The following is a 17,135-nucleotide window of genomic DNA, read 5'->3' on the forward strand; positions in this document are numbered from 1 at the left end:
GAATAACTCCGTTGGTATTAATCACCATATTTCAATTCAGAATCCTATTTCTGGTTATTTTGGGGTGGATTTCTCCCATGAAGTTGGTGACTGATGGAGGCTAAGGGTAGTGTCATACAATACCTTCCTATAATAATCTTATCTCTAATGAGAAATGTGTTCCCCACATCTGATAGTTCTTGTTCTCTATACACAGAGAAAGTAATAATAAATTCAATTGTAACAAGAAATATGGACAAAAACTGTAATTTAATGACATCATTTAATAAAGTTGATTTAAAATAAACAATTCTATTATTACAAATCTGGTTGGAAAGAATACAATTCAATAATAAAAGGTATGGTAGTTTCACTCACACACATATCTCAGTATCTAATTTACCATGTTCAATATTTAGTGTTGGGCTACATCAAGTTCACATGAGTGTGTGGCTGTCCTCTCTGTCAGTGAAATAACATCTTGTACTTAACAAAATATGGAGTTCCGACCCCAAGAAGCTATAACTTCAAACATATTGTTTATTGAAAACGCATTTACTTTAAAGAAATTTTATTCTAGATCCAGTCTATTATTGTGTTGTGTATTTCACTCATTCAGCATCCCGATATATCGAGTTAGCATGAAGACATGGCTGCTCTTCTGTAATTGAAATACAATTGTAATCTGGTGTTCCCGCCACCGTAATGACCAGAATTCAGATATTACGTCTTGTTGTGTCTAAAAGTTAAAGTTTCGATATTAGTATCCTATGGTCGTCCGACTCCAGGACCTGGCAAACAGACCCGCATGGTTTTGTCAATGCCTCTGAAGTTTGTTTATAGCTTTGCAAATTCCTCTGCTGCTTTGCTGACATCGGGGGGTGGTCCCTTCGTTTCCAATTTTACCTAGAAATATACGAACAAGTCAGGATAACAATGAAAATTATAAAATAAACTAGAAAATGTCTGTAAGACAATACATGCCCCCGCTGCCAAGGGCTTGATCTGGACCCCCGAAACATAACAATGTCTTAGCATTAAGTTTGACTAACTTCTAAAAAAACCAATGAAGTTTCTACGTGTTTAAATGGAATCAGTTGATGATTGTCTAGTTATAACAAGGGTAACCTTAGCCGTGACCTTTGGCCCCTGAACTACAACGATGTCCAAAATACACTTAAACTTGATCGTTCCGTAAATTTTGACCGAATTCCATGAAAGAATAAAGTTGCTAAGTGTTTAAAGAGAATCGGTTGATAATTGTCTCTATACAACAAGGGTGACCTTGGATCCCCGAAACACTTCGCTATTATATCTGCAACCCCCAATATTACGGCAAGGGCATAAAAATGTAAATATATCAAAACTAATGAAAGTCTTGTTTCCTCAGCTTCGACGCTGACTCTTCGCCTCATGGCTATTGAGAAGAAGACTTCTAAGGAAGAGGTCGACAACATGTGTCGCACCGTAGCATAACCTCACGTGGCCCTTCAGGCAAGGTGAGCTAAAACGTTGGAATATTTAACTCGATGATGAACGACTATAAAACAAGTCTTATGGAAAGATCTAAATTACGTTTCTCGACTGATATAATGTTGTCTGCAGTATTTCATAACCGTCAAACAGTGACCACGTGCAGTAAAGACGTATGATAACGTAACGTCGATTAAACACGTGATAACATGGTATTAACATACAAAGATATGTATTTCTTCAACCTAGGAGTTTACAACAGAATCTCGTATAGTTTAAACTTCCTCACACACTACCACTGACAATAGGTGACATGTTATGTATGACACGCTATAGATGGCCCAGCCGAGGCTGCCACAATGCCTCATTAAATCAAAACGTATATTGAAAAAAGCAGGCGACATATCTTGTCAAATAGGCAAAAAAACCAGATTGGCGTTGTTAACACTCACACGGATTCGTGGAGATGTATCTTTTTCAGTTATCTGAGACGTAAAGAACCAGATGTGAATATGAACTATGGGACTCTACCTATACATTTCTATCGCTATTTTCAAACTGTTTTTTTTTCTTCTACTAAATGTTAAAGCTTGTCAAATATTTCATACACATATATAATACACCACAATATTACTCATTATACCCAGAGTCATTTTCAAAACTTAGTTTCCAGTATCCTGTTTGACAAGTATAAATCATGTTATACTAATTCAGATTGTGTTACTAACGTTACATTTACGCATTCATATAAATGTATGCAAATAAGGGAGTTACAATTTTAGTGTTTTGTCTTTAAACTTGCGAGCATTACAAAATGTACCTAGTAGCTATATCGCGTCTGGTGCCCTTCGCCTAAAACATTAAAGTCAAATGTGATGAAATCTGTTTTACACCTGACCTAATGCATTAGATTTTAGGCAAATTTCTTTCTTGTCATCGCAGGTGTGAATGTATACAGTTTCATCCCAGTGGTAAGGCTATCTTTCATGAAAAGCGACTGTTCATGCAGGCTTGTTTCCCGAATTTTAAAAACAAAACGTTATACACCTATTGTGTTACACAATGATGAATGAAATCGCAAGGGAAAAAAGTGTTCAAAAGAAATGATTATGGTAAGAACGAAATCTTTCGACCACAAAAGTTAACGTGATCCTCTCCTCAACTACAGTTAACTTAGAGCTGTATAAGTATTGATATGTCGTGCAAACATGCTATATGATGTACTAGAAAACACTGCAGTGTGTTTTCGGGGTCGCAGGGAATACCTTATATTCCGTTACATTAAATGTTGACTATATTCTTTATTATTACAATGTCTGGGTAAATACAAAATATCATTGCGTGTAAATTCAACACATTACATATTTAACACGTCTGTGTTATCGTTTATTATAAAGACTAGAGTCTCACGTATATCAAATATCGCATTTTTCCAGACATTACATATTATATACATCTCCTGAGGCATGGAGAGGTCTCAGACACTACTAATTAAGTGTTGAGGTAACAATAACTTTACGTGAAAGAGTGTAAACAATGGCGTGAATATAGAGAAATTACCAACATATAAAGATAATCTTAATTTATACTCAATCCGATCAAAAAAAAGATTTATGAAATAAACGACCAGGTATTCAACAAGGGTAAGCGTCTCTTGCTTAACTCGCACTTCAAATCTAGAACTAATTGTTATACCTGACCTCTGACATTTAATTAGGTAGTGTATGATACATAAGGACTGTATTAAAACAGAAATTCTAAATATTGTATACAGAAAAAAGGCCTCGTTTACCTTCTTGGATGGCGTTGTAACTTTTGATGAAGCTAACGTTTCCTTGAGTCTATCGAACTTTTTATTGGCTTCCTCTGTCTTCGACTTTGTTTGTACATTTAACTGAAAGAAAAATATTGCACCAGAATTACACTTTAGTCAACACATTGTTGAAATAACTACATATATGTATACTCAAAACATGTTGATGATGTATGGTAAAATGTCTCTTTCGGGTTAGCAAGAGCGAAAAAGAAACGACTAGAGATTTGTTTCTTGTGAACAAAAATATATTTCTCCCCTCCTCCCTTAACATACTTTGAATATTTCTGCACTTAATTGACCTTTAACTTGAAAATTAAGATTGAAGTGACCTAATTATAGTACACAGCGTAACGTCAGAGTGCGGGTGATGTATATATGTCTTCATAATTGTTCAGAACAAAATCATTGCCAGGATAAGAACTCATTGAAAAAAATGCGCTTATTTGACATTTTCCCTTGAGGTCATAGTAGCAATGATCATATGACAAAGAAAAGCATTTCATCAGTTGGTGATAAAGGTATACAGCTTTCATTAAGATATCTTTTACGGTTTAAAAGTTATCACCCGGACAATAACTTACTGGAAAATTTCGCGCTTATTTGACCTTTGACCTTGAGGTATGGGCCAAAGTGACCTAAAGGCAGTGCACTTCACAACAGCTTCACGTGATGTAAGTGTACTGTAAGTTTCGATGGTTAAAGTTATGACCCAGGCAAGACATAATTAGAAGAACCAGTGCTAGAAGGACCGGTACGAAGACAACATGTGTCCTTTATTCGATGTTGAGAAATGATAAACTGAGTCGGTACCAGTAAATTAAGTTCAGATATGAAATATCCCGTTACCAGCGTTTTCTGATCTATTGAGTCACTTTCAAAGAATATGGATCCACGCAAGATATTAGATCCGGACATATGTGTTTGTATCTGTTTGTTGAAAGACAAACTTGCAACTAAGAAATTGTCATGAAGAGATTTAAATCAAAGTCACCATTGTTATCCAGTCGGTAAATATTAATTTTGAAGGCTGACCTTGACCTTCTTGTTTGTTGTTACTATCTTTAGTCGCATTTTGGGGGCATGATATGGCATAGATTTTTTGTAGATTTACAAGGAGAAATTAAGACAGGTTTATAATCATGAGGTGTCCTCTTGTTGTTATCAACCATCGAATATCTATAAGAACTTAAATACATACACAGACAATTTCGTGAAATCTTTGGGAGACTAGACGTATCCAATAATATAGGTAGATTATGCAACAGGTTTTCGATTTAATAAAAATGTCACATCATTGTGAATCGTTAAATCCAGATTCGAATAACCATGGCAAAAGTTGCGACAAGATCTCAATCTTACAATGAATAAGTTGTTTGATAAAAGATAATGACAATACTCTATCAGGGAGAACACATCAATAAATGCTTTAACTTTCTATCACTGAATTCAAATTGTACGAGATAAAAAGACGAAGAAAAGGTGCAGGATGCAAGTGGAGTCATAATTAATAACGTCTTAATTATCCTAGATATAATTTCGGCCATATAATTTAAATATTTTTGCTATATTACATGTCTTTATCATAAAAGAAAATACTTATGAATGATTTTCTACATTTAAATTGTAAAAATGAAAAAAAACTGAAAACAATTTGACTCCGAATTCATTTGATAAAAAATTAAAATACGCGATAGAAAAAAAGTATAAAAATCACAAGTCGTGACAATTTTACACCTTGATAATATGATAATTTCATTATACTATTATCAATACTTCTGAGCAAAATCTGAATGAGAGCAATTATGTTTTCATCATGCCGCTTGAACGGGCATGCAGCGCATGCAGACACTGTAGTTTCTTGTTTCATCTAGTAATATGTATTTATATATAAGATAGATATCAGACTCAGCGGAGACTTTCATTCACATCACGAGTCTATACATCAGCAACACAAACCAGATAAGAAAGACCTTACACACTGAGATAGAGCCTGATACGGACATCAAAGGCTGGACCCAAAACACAGGTAAAAACACAGGTAATAGCATAGCCAGACATGCTAATTAGCCGAACAAGACAAGCATAACACGGAAATACGACAGACAGGCATCAATAACGGTCCAACGGAACACAAAATTGACCGGGCGATAGAAGCAGAAAGTTTTGTTGACAAACGTTATCTATTTCTTATCTGTTTCAATTGTTTGAGCGACTGAGGTTTTAAACCCAAGCAAAAGCGAAGGTCATATTGAGGTCATAGATGATGGCCCGACAGAAGGGTCACTTCAAAGTTTCTGACATAGTTTTCTTGCAACAGCTTAAGACCTTGTACACACGAAGTCTTTTTTTTTCTTAGTCATATTTCAAGCCGGGACATCGTAGGAAAACAAAATAACGACACACACGTTACGCATTCTTGAAATAAAAGACTTGAAAGTTACTCATTATATAATACGCCACTATACCTATGTGATCCTAAAATCACTTCCCCTTTCTCCCTAATCCCAAAATATTTCTCCCTACCCCCAGGATATGTGCGACCAATGGAATGAATTCCTTTATACGCTTTATATGTCTTACTAACTGCTATATTCGATCGCATTAAGTGGTGTAGTTACATTAAAACTTCGATGAGTCGAACTTCGATGATTCGAATTTCTCGATGTTTCGAATTTTTTGCCCCTATATAATGCTACTAATTTCACATTTATGACTCGAACTTTTTTACTGTATATTATAAAGTTTTGATCTTCGTTGAATCATAAACTGTTCTGATTGTTTTTTTCCGCTGGACTAAATTTTCGCGTTGCAGTATATTTGAAAATTTCTCAGGATCGAATTTTAGCATTATCGATAGAAATATGAAGTAATACAAAATTAGCTATATGATTCCATATTGTCTGGGGAAGTCATAACTCAAAGAGATAATTCTGTTTCTATGGTAACATTTGCAGGTTTTAATTAAACTATAAAAAATTCAATGTCGTTACCTCACTTGGATGGCCCTAAGGATCAGTACGTATAAGCACATACAATCTGTTAATGTGGTAAATATCTTATCTACATTGGACCGAACTTTCAGTGGTACTATGTTTTGAGGTTGAAATACAACTGCTAAAATTAGAAACAAATATACTTAATAAGAAATTGAGATCTACAACATTACATCATTCTATGTAGTAAAGAGATCAGTCTGATCAGGTAGAGGTAAGAGATCGGTCTGATCAGGTAGAGGTAAGAGATCAGTCTGATCAGGTAGAGGTAAGAGATCGGCCTGATCAGGTAGAGGTAAGAGATCTGTCTGATCAGGTAGAGGTAAGGGATCTGTCTGATCAGGTAGAGGTAAGAGATCAGTCTGATCATGTGGAGGTAAGAGATCAGTCTGATCAGGTAGAGGTAAGAGATCGGTCTGATCAGGTAGAGGTAAGAGATCGGTCTGATCAGGTAGAGGTAAGGGATCTGTCTGATCAGGTAGAGGTAAGAGATCAGTCTGATCAGGTAGAGGTAAGAGATCAGTCTGATCAGGTAGAGGTAAGAGATCTGTCTGATCAGGTAGAGGTAAGAGATCTGTCTGATCAGGTAGAGGTAAGAGATCAGTCTGATCAGGTAGAGGTAAGAGATCAGTCTGATCAGGTAGAGGTAAGAGATCAGTCTGATCAGGTAGAGGTAAGAGATCAGTCTGATCAGGTAGAGGTAAGAGATCGGTCTGATCAGGTAGAGGTAAGAGATCGGTCTGATCAGGTAGAGGTAAGAGATCTGTCTGATCAGGTAGAGGTAAGAGATCTGTCTGATCAGGTAGAGGTAAGAGATCAGTCTGATCAGGTAGAGGTAAGAGATCAGAGGTAGAGGTAAGAGATCAGTCTGATCAGGTAGAGGTAAGAGATCTGTCTGATCAGGTAGAGGTAAGAGATCGGTCTGATCAGGTAGAGGTAAGAGATCTGTCTGATCAGGTAGAGGTAAGGGATCTGTCTGATCAGGTAGAGGTAAGAGATCAGTCTGATCAGGTAGAGGTAAGAGATCGGTCTGATCAGGTAGAGGTAAGAGATCAGTCTGATCAGGTAGAGGTAAGAGATCGGTCTGATCAGGTAGAGGTAAGAGATCTGTCTGATCAGGTAGAGGTAAGAGATCTGTCTGATCAGGTAGAGGTAAGAGATCAGTCTGATCAGGTAGAGGTAAGAGATCGGTCTGATCAGGTAGAGGTAAGAGATCGGTCTGATCAGGTAGAAGTAAGAGATCGGTCTGATCAGGTAGAGGAACGAGATCGGTTTGATCAGGTAGAGGTAAGAGATCAGTCTGATCAGGTAGAGGTAAGAGATCAGTCTGATCAGGTAGAGGTAAGAGATCAGTCTGATCAGGTAGAGGTAAGAGATCAGTCTGGTCAGGTAGAGGTAAGAGATCAGTCTGATCAGGTAGAGGTAAGAGATCGGTCTGATCAGGTAGAGGTAAGAGATCTGTCTGATCAGGTAGAGGTAAGAGATCTGTCTGATCAGGTAGAGGTAAGAGATCGGTCTGATCAGGTAGAGGTAAGAGATCTGTCTGATCAGGTAGAGGTAAGAGATCGGTCTGATCAGGTAGAGGTAAGAGATCGGTCTGATCAGGTAGAGGTATGAGATCGGTCTGATCAGGTAGAGGTAAGAAATCGGTCTGATCAGGTAGAGGTAAGAGATCGGTCTGATCAGGTAGAGGTAAGAGATCGGTCTGATCAGGTAGAGGTAAGAGATCGGTCTGATCAGGTAGAGGTAAGAGATCTGTCTGATCAGGTAGAGGTAAGAGATCAGTCTGATCAGGTAGAGGTAAGAGATCGGTCTGATCAGGTAGAGGTAAGAGATCGGTCTGATCAGGTAGAGGTAAGAGATCGGTCTGATCAGGTAGAGGTAAGAGATCGGTCTGATCAGGTAGAGGTAAGAGATCGGTCTGATCAGGTAGAGGTAAGAGATCTGTCTGATCAGGTAGAGGTAAGAGATCTGTCTGATCAGGTAGAGGTAAGAGATCTGTCTGATCAGGTAGAGGTAAGAGATCTGTCTGATCAGGTAGAGGTAAGAGATCAGTCTGATCAGGTAGAGGTAAGAGATCTGTCTGATCAGGTAGAGGTAAGAGATCGGTCTGATCAGGTAGAGGAACGAGATCGGTCTGATCAGGTAGAGGTAAGAGATCGGTCTGATCAGGTAGAGGTAAGAGATCGGTCTGATCAGGTAGAGGTAAGAGATCGGTCTGATCAGGTAGAGGTAAGAGATCGGTCTGATCAGGTAGAGGTAAGGGATCTGTCTGATCAGGTAGAGGTAAGAGATCGGTCTGATCAGGTAGAGGTAAGAGATCGGTCTGATCAGGTAGAGGTAAGAGATCGGTCTGATCAGGTAGAGGTAAGGAATCTGTCTGATCAGGAAGAGGTAAGAGATCAGTCTGATCAGGTAGAGGTAAGAGATCGGCCTGATCAGGTAGAGGTAAGAGATCTGTCTGATCAGGTAGAGGTAAGGGATCTGTCTGATCAGGTAGAGGTAAGAGATCGGTCTGATCAGGTAGAGGTAAGACATCTGTCTGATCAGGTAGAGGTAAGAGATCAGTCTGATCAGGTAGAGGAACGAGATCGGTCTGATCAGGTAGAGGTAAGAGATCAGTCTGATCAGGTAGAGGTAAGAGATCGGTCTGATCAGGTAGAGGTAAGAGATCTGTCTGATCAGGTAAAGGTAAAGGATCTGTCTGATCAGGTAGAGGTAAGGGATCTGTCTGATCAGGTAGAGGTAAAAGATCTGTCTGATCAGGTAGAGGTAAGAGATCTGTCTGATCAGTTAGAGGTAAGAGATCGGTCTGATCAGGCAGAGGTAAGAGATCAGTCTGATCAGGTAGAGGTAAGGGATCTGTCTGATCAGGTAGAGGTAAGAGATCTGTCTGATCAGGTAGAGGTAAGAGATCAGTCTGATCAGGTAGAGGTAAGAGATCGGTCTGATCAGGTAGAGGTAAGAGATCGGTCTGATCAGGTAGAGGTAAGAGATCGGTCTGATCAGGTAGAGGTAAGAGATCAGTCTGATCAGGTAGAGGTAAGAGATCTGTCTGATCAGGTAGAGGTAAGAGATCGGTCTGATCAGGTAGAGGTAAGAGATCAGTCTGATCAGGTAGAGGTAAGAGATCAGTCTGATCAGGTAGAGGTAAGAGATCAGTCTGATCAGGTAGAGGTAAGAGATCAGTCTCATCAGGTAGAGGTAAGAGATCGGTCTGATCAGGTAGAGGTAAGAGATCTGTCTGATCAGGTAGAGGTAAGAGATCAGAGGTAGAGGTAAGAGATCTGTCTGATCAGGTAGAGGTAAGAGATCAGTCTGATCAGGTAGAGGTAAGAGATCGGTCTGATCAGGTAGAGGTAAGAGATCTGTCTGATCAGGTAGAGGTAAGAGATCTGTCTGATCAGGTAGAGGTAAGAGATCAGTCTGATCAGGTAGAGGTAAGAGATCTGTCTGATCAGGTAGAGGTAAGAGATCGGTCTGATCAGGTAGAGGAACGAGATCGGTTTGATCAGGTAGAGGTAAGAGATCGGTCTGATCAGGTAGAGGTAAGAGATCGGTCTGATCAGGTAGAGGTAAGAGATCAGAGGTAGAGGTAAGAGATCGGTCTGATCAGGTAGAGGTAAGAGATCTGTCTGATCAGGTAGAGGTAAGAGATCTGTCTGGTCAGGTAGAGGTAAGAGATCAGTCTGATCAGGTAGAGGTAAGAGATCTGTCTGATCAGGTAGAGGTAAGAGATCTGTCTGATCGGGTGGAGGTAAGAAATCAGTCTGATCAGGTAGAGGTAAGACATCTGTCTGATCAGGTAGAGGTAAGAGATCTGTCTGATCAGGTAGAGGTAAGAGATCAGTCTGATCAGGTAGAGGTAAGAGATCAGTCTGATCAGGTAGAGGTAAGAGATCAGTCTGATCAGGTAGAGGTAAGGGATCTGTCTGATCAGGTAGAGGTAAGAGATCGGTCTGATCAGGTAGAGGTAAGAGATCAGTCTGATCAGGTAGAGGTAAGAGATCTGTCTGATCAGGTAGAGGTAAGAGATCTGTCTGATCAGGTAGAGGTAAGAGATCTGTCTGATCAGGTAGAGGTAAGAGATCTGTCTGATCAGGTAGAGGTAAGAGATCTGTCTGATCAGGTAGAGGTAAGAGATCTGTCTGATCTGGTAGAGGTAAGAGATCTGTCTGATCAGGTAGAGGTAAGGGATCGGTCTGATCAGGTAGAGGAACGAGATCGGTCTGATCAGGTAGAGGTAAGAGATCAGTCTGATTAGGTAGAGGTAAGAGATCGGCCTGATCAGATAGAGGTAAGAGATCTGTCTGATCAGGTAGAGGTAAGAGATCTGTCTATTCAGGTTAAGGTACGAGATCGGTCTGATCAGGTAGAGGTAAGAGATCTGTCTGATCAGGTAGAGGTAAGAGATCGGTCTGATCAGGTAGAGGTAAGAGACAAGTCTGACCAGGACTTACCTTTTTAAGACTAGTGTTAACCATCTTTGTTTTAGTCTTTCTCACACCTGCCACCTTAAACACAGCTGTTTCTTTTTTGGTCTTGCTCTTGGACTGACCGACGATCGACTGTCCAGCCTGTTTTTGTGCCTTAGTGCGCCCCTGTTTACCCATATGGATGGTTATCGTTTCACGTTCTGAACAAGAAGGCGTTATTTATCACACAATCCAAAGATTTACGTTCTGGCGTCAATCTTGTTGCCTTGGCAATGACATTAGGCAGGCTTTTTCCTACAAAGATGAAATAACACAAGTTAAAATCTTGCGAAGGTCGATACCAATCCTGAGTCGGTTATTTTCGGCTCACCATTTTCTCAATTTCCAGGCAGCTTTTACTTCCGTTTTACTCATTATTCTATATATATTGTAACACTTCCGATTTACTCGTTATTCTATATACATTGTAGCACTTCCGTTTTACTCATTATTCTATATATATTGTAACACTTCCGTTTTACTCATTATTCTATATATATTGTAACACTTCCGATTTACTCGTTATTCTATATATATTGTAGCACTTCCGTTTTACTCGTTATTCTATATACATTGTAGCACTTCCGTTTTACTCATTATTCTATATATATTGTAACACTTCCGTTTTACTCGTTATTCTATATATATTGTAACACTTCCGATTTACTCGTTATTCTATATATATTGTAACACTTCCGTTTTACTCGTTATTCTATATACATTTTAGCACTTCCGTTTTACTCGTTATTCTATATACATTGAAGCACTTCCGTTTTACTCGTTATTCTATATACATTTTAGCACTTCCGTTTTACGTTCCGTTTTACTCGTTTATTCTATGTACATTGTAGCACTTCCGTTTTACTCGTTATTCTATATACATTGTAGCACTTCCGTTTTACTCGTTATTCTATATATATTGTAGCAATTCTGTTTTACTCGTTATTCTATGTACATTGTAGCACTTCCGTTTTACTCGTTATTCTATATACATTTTAGCACTTCCGTTTTACTCGTTATTCTATATACATTGAAGCACTTCCGTTTTACTCGTTATTCTATATATATTGTAGCACTTCCGTTTTACTCGTTATTCTATATACATTGAAGCACTTCCGTTTTACTCGTTATTCTATATATATTGTAAGCACTTCCGTTTTACTCGTTATTCTATATACATTGTAGCACTTCCGTTTTACTCGTTATTCTATATACATTGTAGCACTTCCGTTTTACTCATTATTCTATATATATTGTAGCACTTCCGTTTTACTCGTTATTCTATATACATTGAAGCACTTCCGTTTTACTCGTTATTCTATATACATTGTAGCACTTCCGTTTTACTCGTTATCCTACATTGTTGTATGGTGTTACTTCCTATACTTATCTTAACCGCTTTTGAAAATATAGGTTAATTTTAGAAATTTCGAGACGATTTCATTTCGCGTTGAACTAGATTCCGATCCCAGAACTCTCCGTTTCCAACTCAAAATCTCGCGGCTATGATGTTTGAATAATGGATATTGACGCGAAGGACGCGAAGGACGCGCATTGACGCAAAGTCTAACGGCACGTCATTATTTGGCGGTTTCCAATAAACTTTTACCGCCATAAATATGAAGAGGAATGAAAATGATCGTTTTTGTATGTAAGTCGCGCAGATGGATAATGTTTGTAGACGACACTATGTGTTGCTACATGTATTGTTTTATTCTGCATTTTTAAACACTACAATTAAATCCGTGTAAGTAGGTCCTTTCAAACCTATGTTTCAAATCTAACTTTTAATTGATTTGAACTGGAGTTACTCGAAGTTTCAAAGCTACAAGGGATAGAATATTGTGAATATACTTGGGTGACAATGTTATTGGTTTATGATGATGAAACCCTCATTAATTATCTAATTCAGGACTCAACATTATAAATATTAGAAACACTGATCGTTATATCTTCATTAGGCCATTCTTCTTGGTACAAAATAGCTATAGTTGGAATTCTTTCCGAAAACTTCAAACTTTGTGCAATTGGTCATAAAATTTTCGCCATGGATAATTATTTTTCGTATCCCAATGTAAACTAAAAACGATATTTCATAATTCTGCTTATATAGAAAATAATATCTTGTATCGTGTTCTTCGTTTCTGATTTTTAAAAATCAATTTATCTTACAGAAACAGGAATCTTTCGAATGTTGAATAGATGTGACGGTGTTGTAAAATCCTTGGTTGCCATTCTTTGAAGTAAGACTATGATACCTTTGTGTAAGCTAATGTTTAATAGATCAGCGTACTTAGTGACATTTTGTAACAAACAGAACCATTAAAAAGCCATTGGGTGCTTTGTGACCTTTGGGATCATTTGGTTTATGACCAACTTAATTGCGACAACAGAAATAAAACGACAGTTACACAGATTAAATAGCAACAATAGTCCTATAACAGGGATACAACAGGGACGTGACGCAATATTATAATGTTGATGTCTAGATTGTATGATAAATATTCCTTCATACAGTTCCATTAGAACTGCTTTTTTGCATCTACATATTTCCCAAGATACGCTCTTTCTCCTGGACACAGGAACATCACAGCTTTATGTCCGTGAATGTTATTTTGAGAACGACAAGCATAAAACATCATCATTCCAATAATCTCCAAAGTAATTGTTTTCAATATCTTATCGACAAAATGTACATTTTTAAAGGTCGAATACGAGCAGTTGGTGCGATAAATGTTGCCAGACAATCAAACGCTATCTCGAAACCTTTGCTGCTGCAAAACGTTTAAACGCCTCGTCATATGACCATGATGCAGGCTGATGAATATCATGGGGGTTTTACAGTTGTCATAAATAAGTAAAATTCTACCTGTTTTTGCGCGCGCGCGCGATAGGAAACTGGGCATGTTTGACGATGGTTAATTTGCTTGTTGGATCCGTTGATGTATACCTTGTTTTAATATGAAAACGGGATTTACTTGGATTGACCAAGGTTTACAGGACAGGTGTCGTCGATGAATCAGGTGACGCTTACTCTTTCGGAACACCTGTTCTCATTTGCATTGTCCCTTTTCAGGAGTCTCTTTTTCAAATTTTCTTTCTTTAATATGTTGTCCCTGTGGCGATCCTTTGACGAATTTTCATTTTAAAATACTGACCAGTCTGAAATCCAGACAATCGAAACATCAACAGTGTGTTGTTTAATCCTTGTTTACCTGACGTTAACATAAAACTGAATTACCCGGTGACGTTTGCTAAAATAATTTCTCCACGCCGAAAAGTACTTCAAAACTTCTACTGACATAACAGCAATTTGATGATTTTTTGTAAAGAAAATTGTTCTTTATAACATATGAAATCACTAAATTTAACAGTTATATATACATATACTTAAGTAAATTCATTGGAATAATGCCCGTGTAATAGTAAAGCTGTCTTCAGTCCCTGCCAAATACAGTAAAAATTTAGTCCGTCAGACAGAGCCAGTTGCAGGATAAACTCGGATAAACGGTGTACACAGAGACCTCGAGAAATGTTTTCACGGTGACAATCAAAACCTTCGCCGAAAGAAACAATGCTGTACTTCATATGAAATGGAAATAAAACCTTGAAACCTTGAAACCTTAAAAATGTACACGGTGTCAAATAAGTACAAACACATTCAAATGTTCAGATATCATCACCGATAGGAAAGTGAGGTTTTTAGTTACTTTGTAGAATTACAGAATCTGATTTTCCTGTCAAATAACACATCACCTTTAACAGACTTGAAACAGAATACATACTGTTACGTATATATGTATCCTCTCTAATATTAACTATTTGTGAGAAATTCCTATTAAATTAGAACAAGCCGAAACAATAAACACTACCACTACATACAGCGTATTACAGCTCTGTTATTCTTCAAAACAATTTATCAATTTGGAAGAAAAAAACTGATTTAATTCATTCTTGGAAAGTTAATTGCTTTTCTCTTTGATGTGATAAAAACTAAAAGTTTTAAAACCAATAGATAAGAGGATCGCTGAACACGATTTCAGTACGTAACAGTGTGACTTCCCAATACACGTGCAGTCGGTCTTCAGAATCTCAAAGTTTTCAAACGTTCCCGCCAAGTTTGAACTCGGCGGGAACGTTTGAAAACTTCGAGTAACTCAGTATTCGATCTAAGTTCATTCGATTGAAGTGAGTTCGAATGTTAAATGTGAAAATTATCCGGGACCGACGAAATACTTCGAATAAAATGAAGTCATCGATTTTTATACGCTTGAAATATCGAGATTCGACTGTAATAATAAGTGTTGAGATTGTAGATACAATATGAATATGGTTGTATTATAATAACTTTTATTCTATTCACATTATCAACCTGAAGAAATATTCCGAAATAAAAGATGAGGACATTTCTGCCCCAAACGAACTTAAGTATCAACATAAACAAACGTTATAAATGCATACTACAGAAGACGGTTCCTGGCTGTAGAATGCCAGTTTACCAGCCAGCCAGCCAGAGAGATCCCTACCTCCATAAAAAATCATCTGAGCCACGTGGTAATAAAAACCAAACCAATATCTTCAAATCTAACGGAAACATTACGAAAAACGTATATGCTCTGCTCTGAGATGTATTTAAATTTGTAAGTAGTTAATCGTTTGCAGTGTCATACAGGACAACTTCAGCATAATCGCCTATACAGTATACAGAGTATAGGGTATTTATAATCGTCAAAGGGCGTATTAGTTGTGGAGTGTCCATGTCGTTCACGATCCTCCTACTTATACTATCAATGGAAATGTAAAATAAATCATTAGGGAAGATGTTCACACATTCTCGTATCGTACATAAACCTGGCATATCTGAATAGCTGCAATTTGAAGGGTTTTATTCGAGAAGCGCTACGTTTCTGTGCCTTAGACTCGCGGATAAATGAAATATGCTGTATGGTTAAATCTGTGTTTTATTAGCAGTGTTTGACCTATTTACCATTATTTGACCGATCCCACATGCGTGAATATCCTTTCATGTCTTTTTATTAAAGTCAGGAAGACGACAGGGATATTCCATTCAGATATCTACGTTCTATCTCACATATTCTAGCCAAGTTTTCCGTCAATGAAATATCAGGTCTGTACCGACCTTTAAACCCAGAGTTGGTCGGGTGTTTACACGGCGTTTATTGAATGTAGTAATATATGTCCCAACACGTCATTCATGTTACTTTTAAATCATATCATGGTAAAATCAATTAAATTAATAAGTAAGAAAAACAATAAGAAAACACCTATTGAATGTTGTTTGTCTTTTTTCTGGGTAAAGAACAACATGAATAATGATAATTAATGAAATAATGTTTTAAAATGTGCACAATTTCATTAAATCTAGCAAAATATTTTAAATTACATTAAGTCTAATTTTTTTTTGTTAGTTCGGAGATCAATGTGACTTCCTGGACGTATTTAATCATAAGCTTAGATTCATGACCTCTTTGTTTGCCAAATGATGTAAATGTATTTTGTTTTGGGAATGGGCTTGATTAATGTTGTAATAACTTGTGCCCAATCCTGTAGCGGATGATTATAGCAATAAAATAGCTCCGAGTCGAAAAAAATCGAAAATTATTTTTTAAAATTCTAATTAAATTGATGTTTTTGTGACAGTTATGTAGCGGACATGTCCCTTCGTATACTGTTGTCTCCGCATAATTTACACTTTAAGGACAAGCAGGCATCTAACATACAGAATATGTTATCAGTATATACCAATACATTTGTTAAAGGGTTACAGAGATCAAACACTATTTACATCTAAGCGGAAGAAAGAAGCAGTATTTGTCCAATGAATAAGACATTTGTCAGGATCTCTGACGAGTGTATCTGTTAACCCTTGACCTTATATAAACTAGCAGAAGTCATTTTAATGTGTCTGTGAACTTGAAGGGACACACCGAAAGTCAGTCAGAAATTTTATGTTAACACCACAGAACACATTTTCTTGGGTCAAACGTAGAATATCAAAATAGCATATTGTATACCCGTGTGTTCTGTTTTGTCTGATGGCAGATCGTTGTGAATCCATGTCCAAGTTTTATGAATAACAACATCCAAATTCATTCAATGATTTATCTAAAGATTAAGCTGTGCGCAAATGTCTAATTAGGGTAATTATTTAAATTCAGTACAGAAGCTAGCACTGAGCCAATACTTCTGTGTGCCAAGACTACCTGTACTTTTATAAATTATTTTACACCTATGTGTCTGTGCCATTCCTTTTGTATATAAGAAACTACAATATACCTACATTGGCAAAGGTGTGAAAAACACACCCAATATATCAAGTCTCGCGCAAAACACCACCATTACGGCAACAGAGACAAGCTACGTCTCCTTCGGTGCTTC

The 17,135-nt window shown here is 37.4% G+C and overlaps 1 protein-coding gene across 1 annotated transcript in view; it reads right to left on the reverse strand.

Moving 5' to 3' along the window:
• Positions 1–248: 248 nt before the first annotated feature.
• The window catches only part of LOC132560462 (uncharacterized), a 58,849-nt gene continuing 41,962 nt past the window's right edge, over positions 249–17,135 (reverse strand). Inside the window, exons 2-4 of the mRNA XM_060225126.1 lie at positions 10,722–10,991; positions 3,245–3,346; positions 249–885 (exon numbers count right to left, since the gene is read on the reverse strand). Coding sequence (XP_060081109.1) covers positions 817–885; positions 3,245–3,346; positions 10,722–10,874 — 324 coding nt within the window. The 5' untranslated portion in view covers positions 10,875–10,991 and the 3' untranslated portion in view covers positions 249–816. The remainder of the gene's footprint in view (positions 886–3,244; positions 3,347–10,721; positions 10,992–17,135) is intronic.

This window comes from Ylistrum balloti, unplaced genomic scaffold, assembly GCF_031769215.1.
Source record: "Ylistrum balloti isolate Yb309-2 unplaced genomic scaffold, AGI_CSIRO_Ybal_v1 Utg371064, whole genome shotgun sequence".
Classification (NCBI taxonomy): domain Eukaryota; kingdom Metazoa; phylum Mollusca; class Bivalvia; order Pectinida; family Pectinidae; genus Ylistrum; species Ylistrum balloti.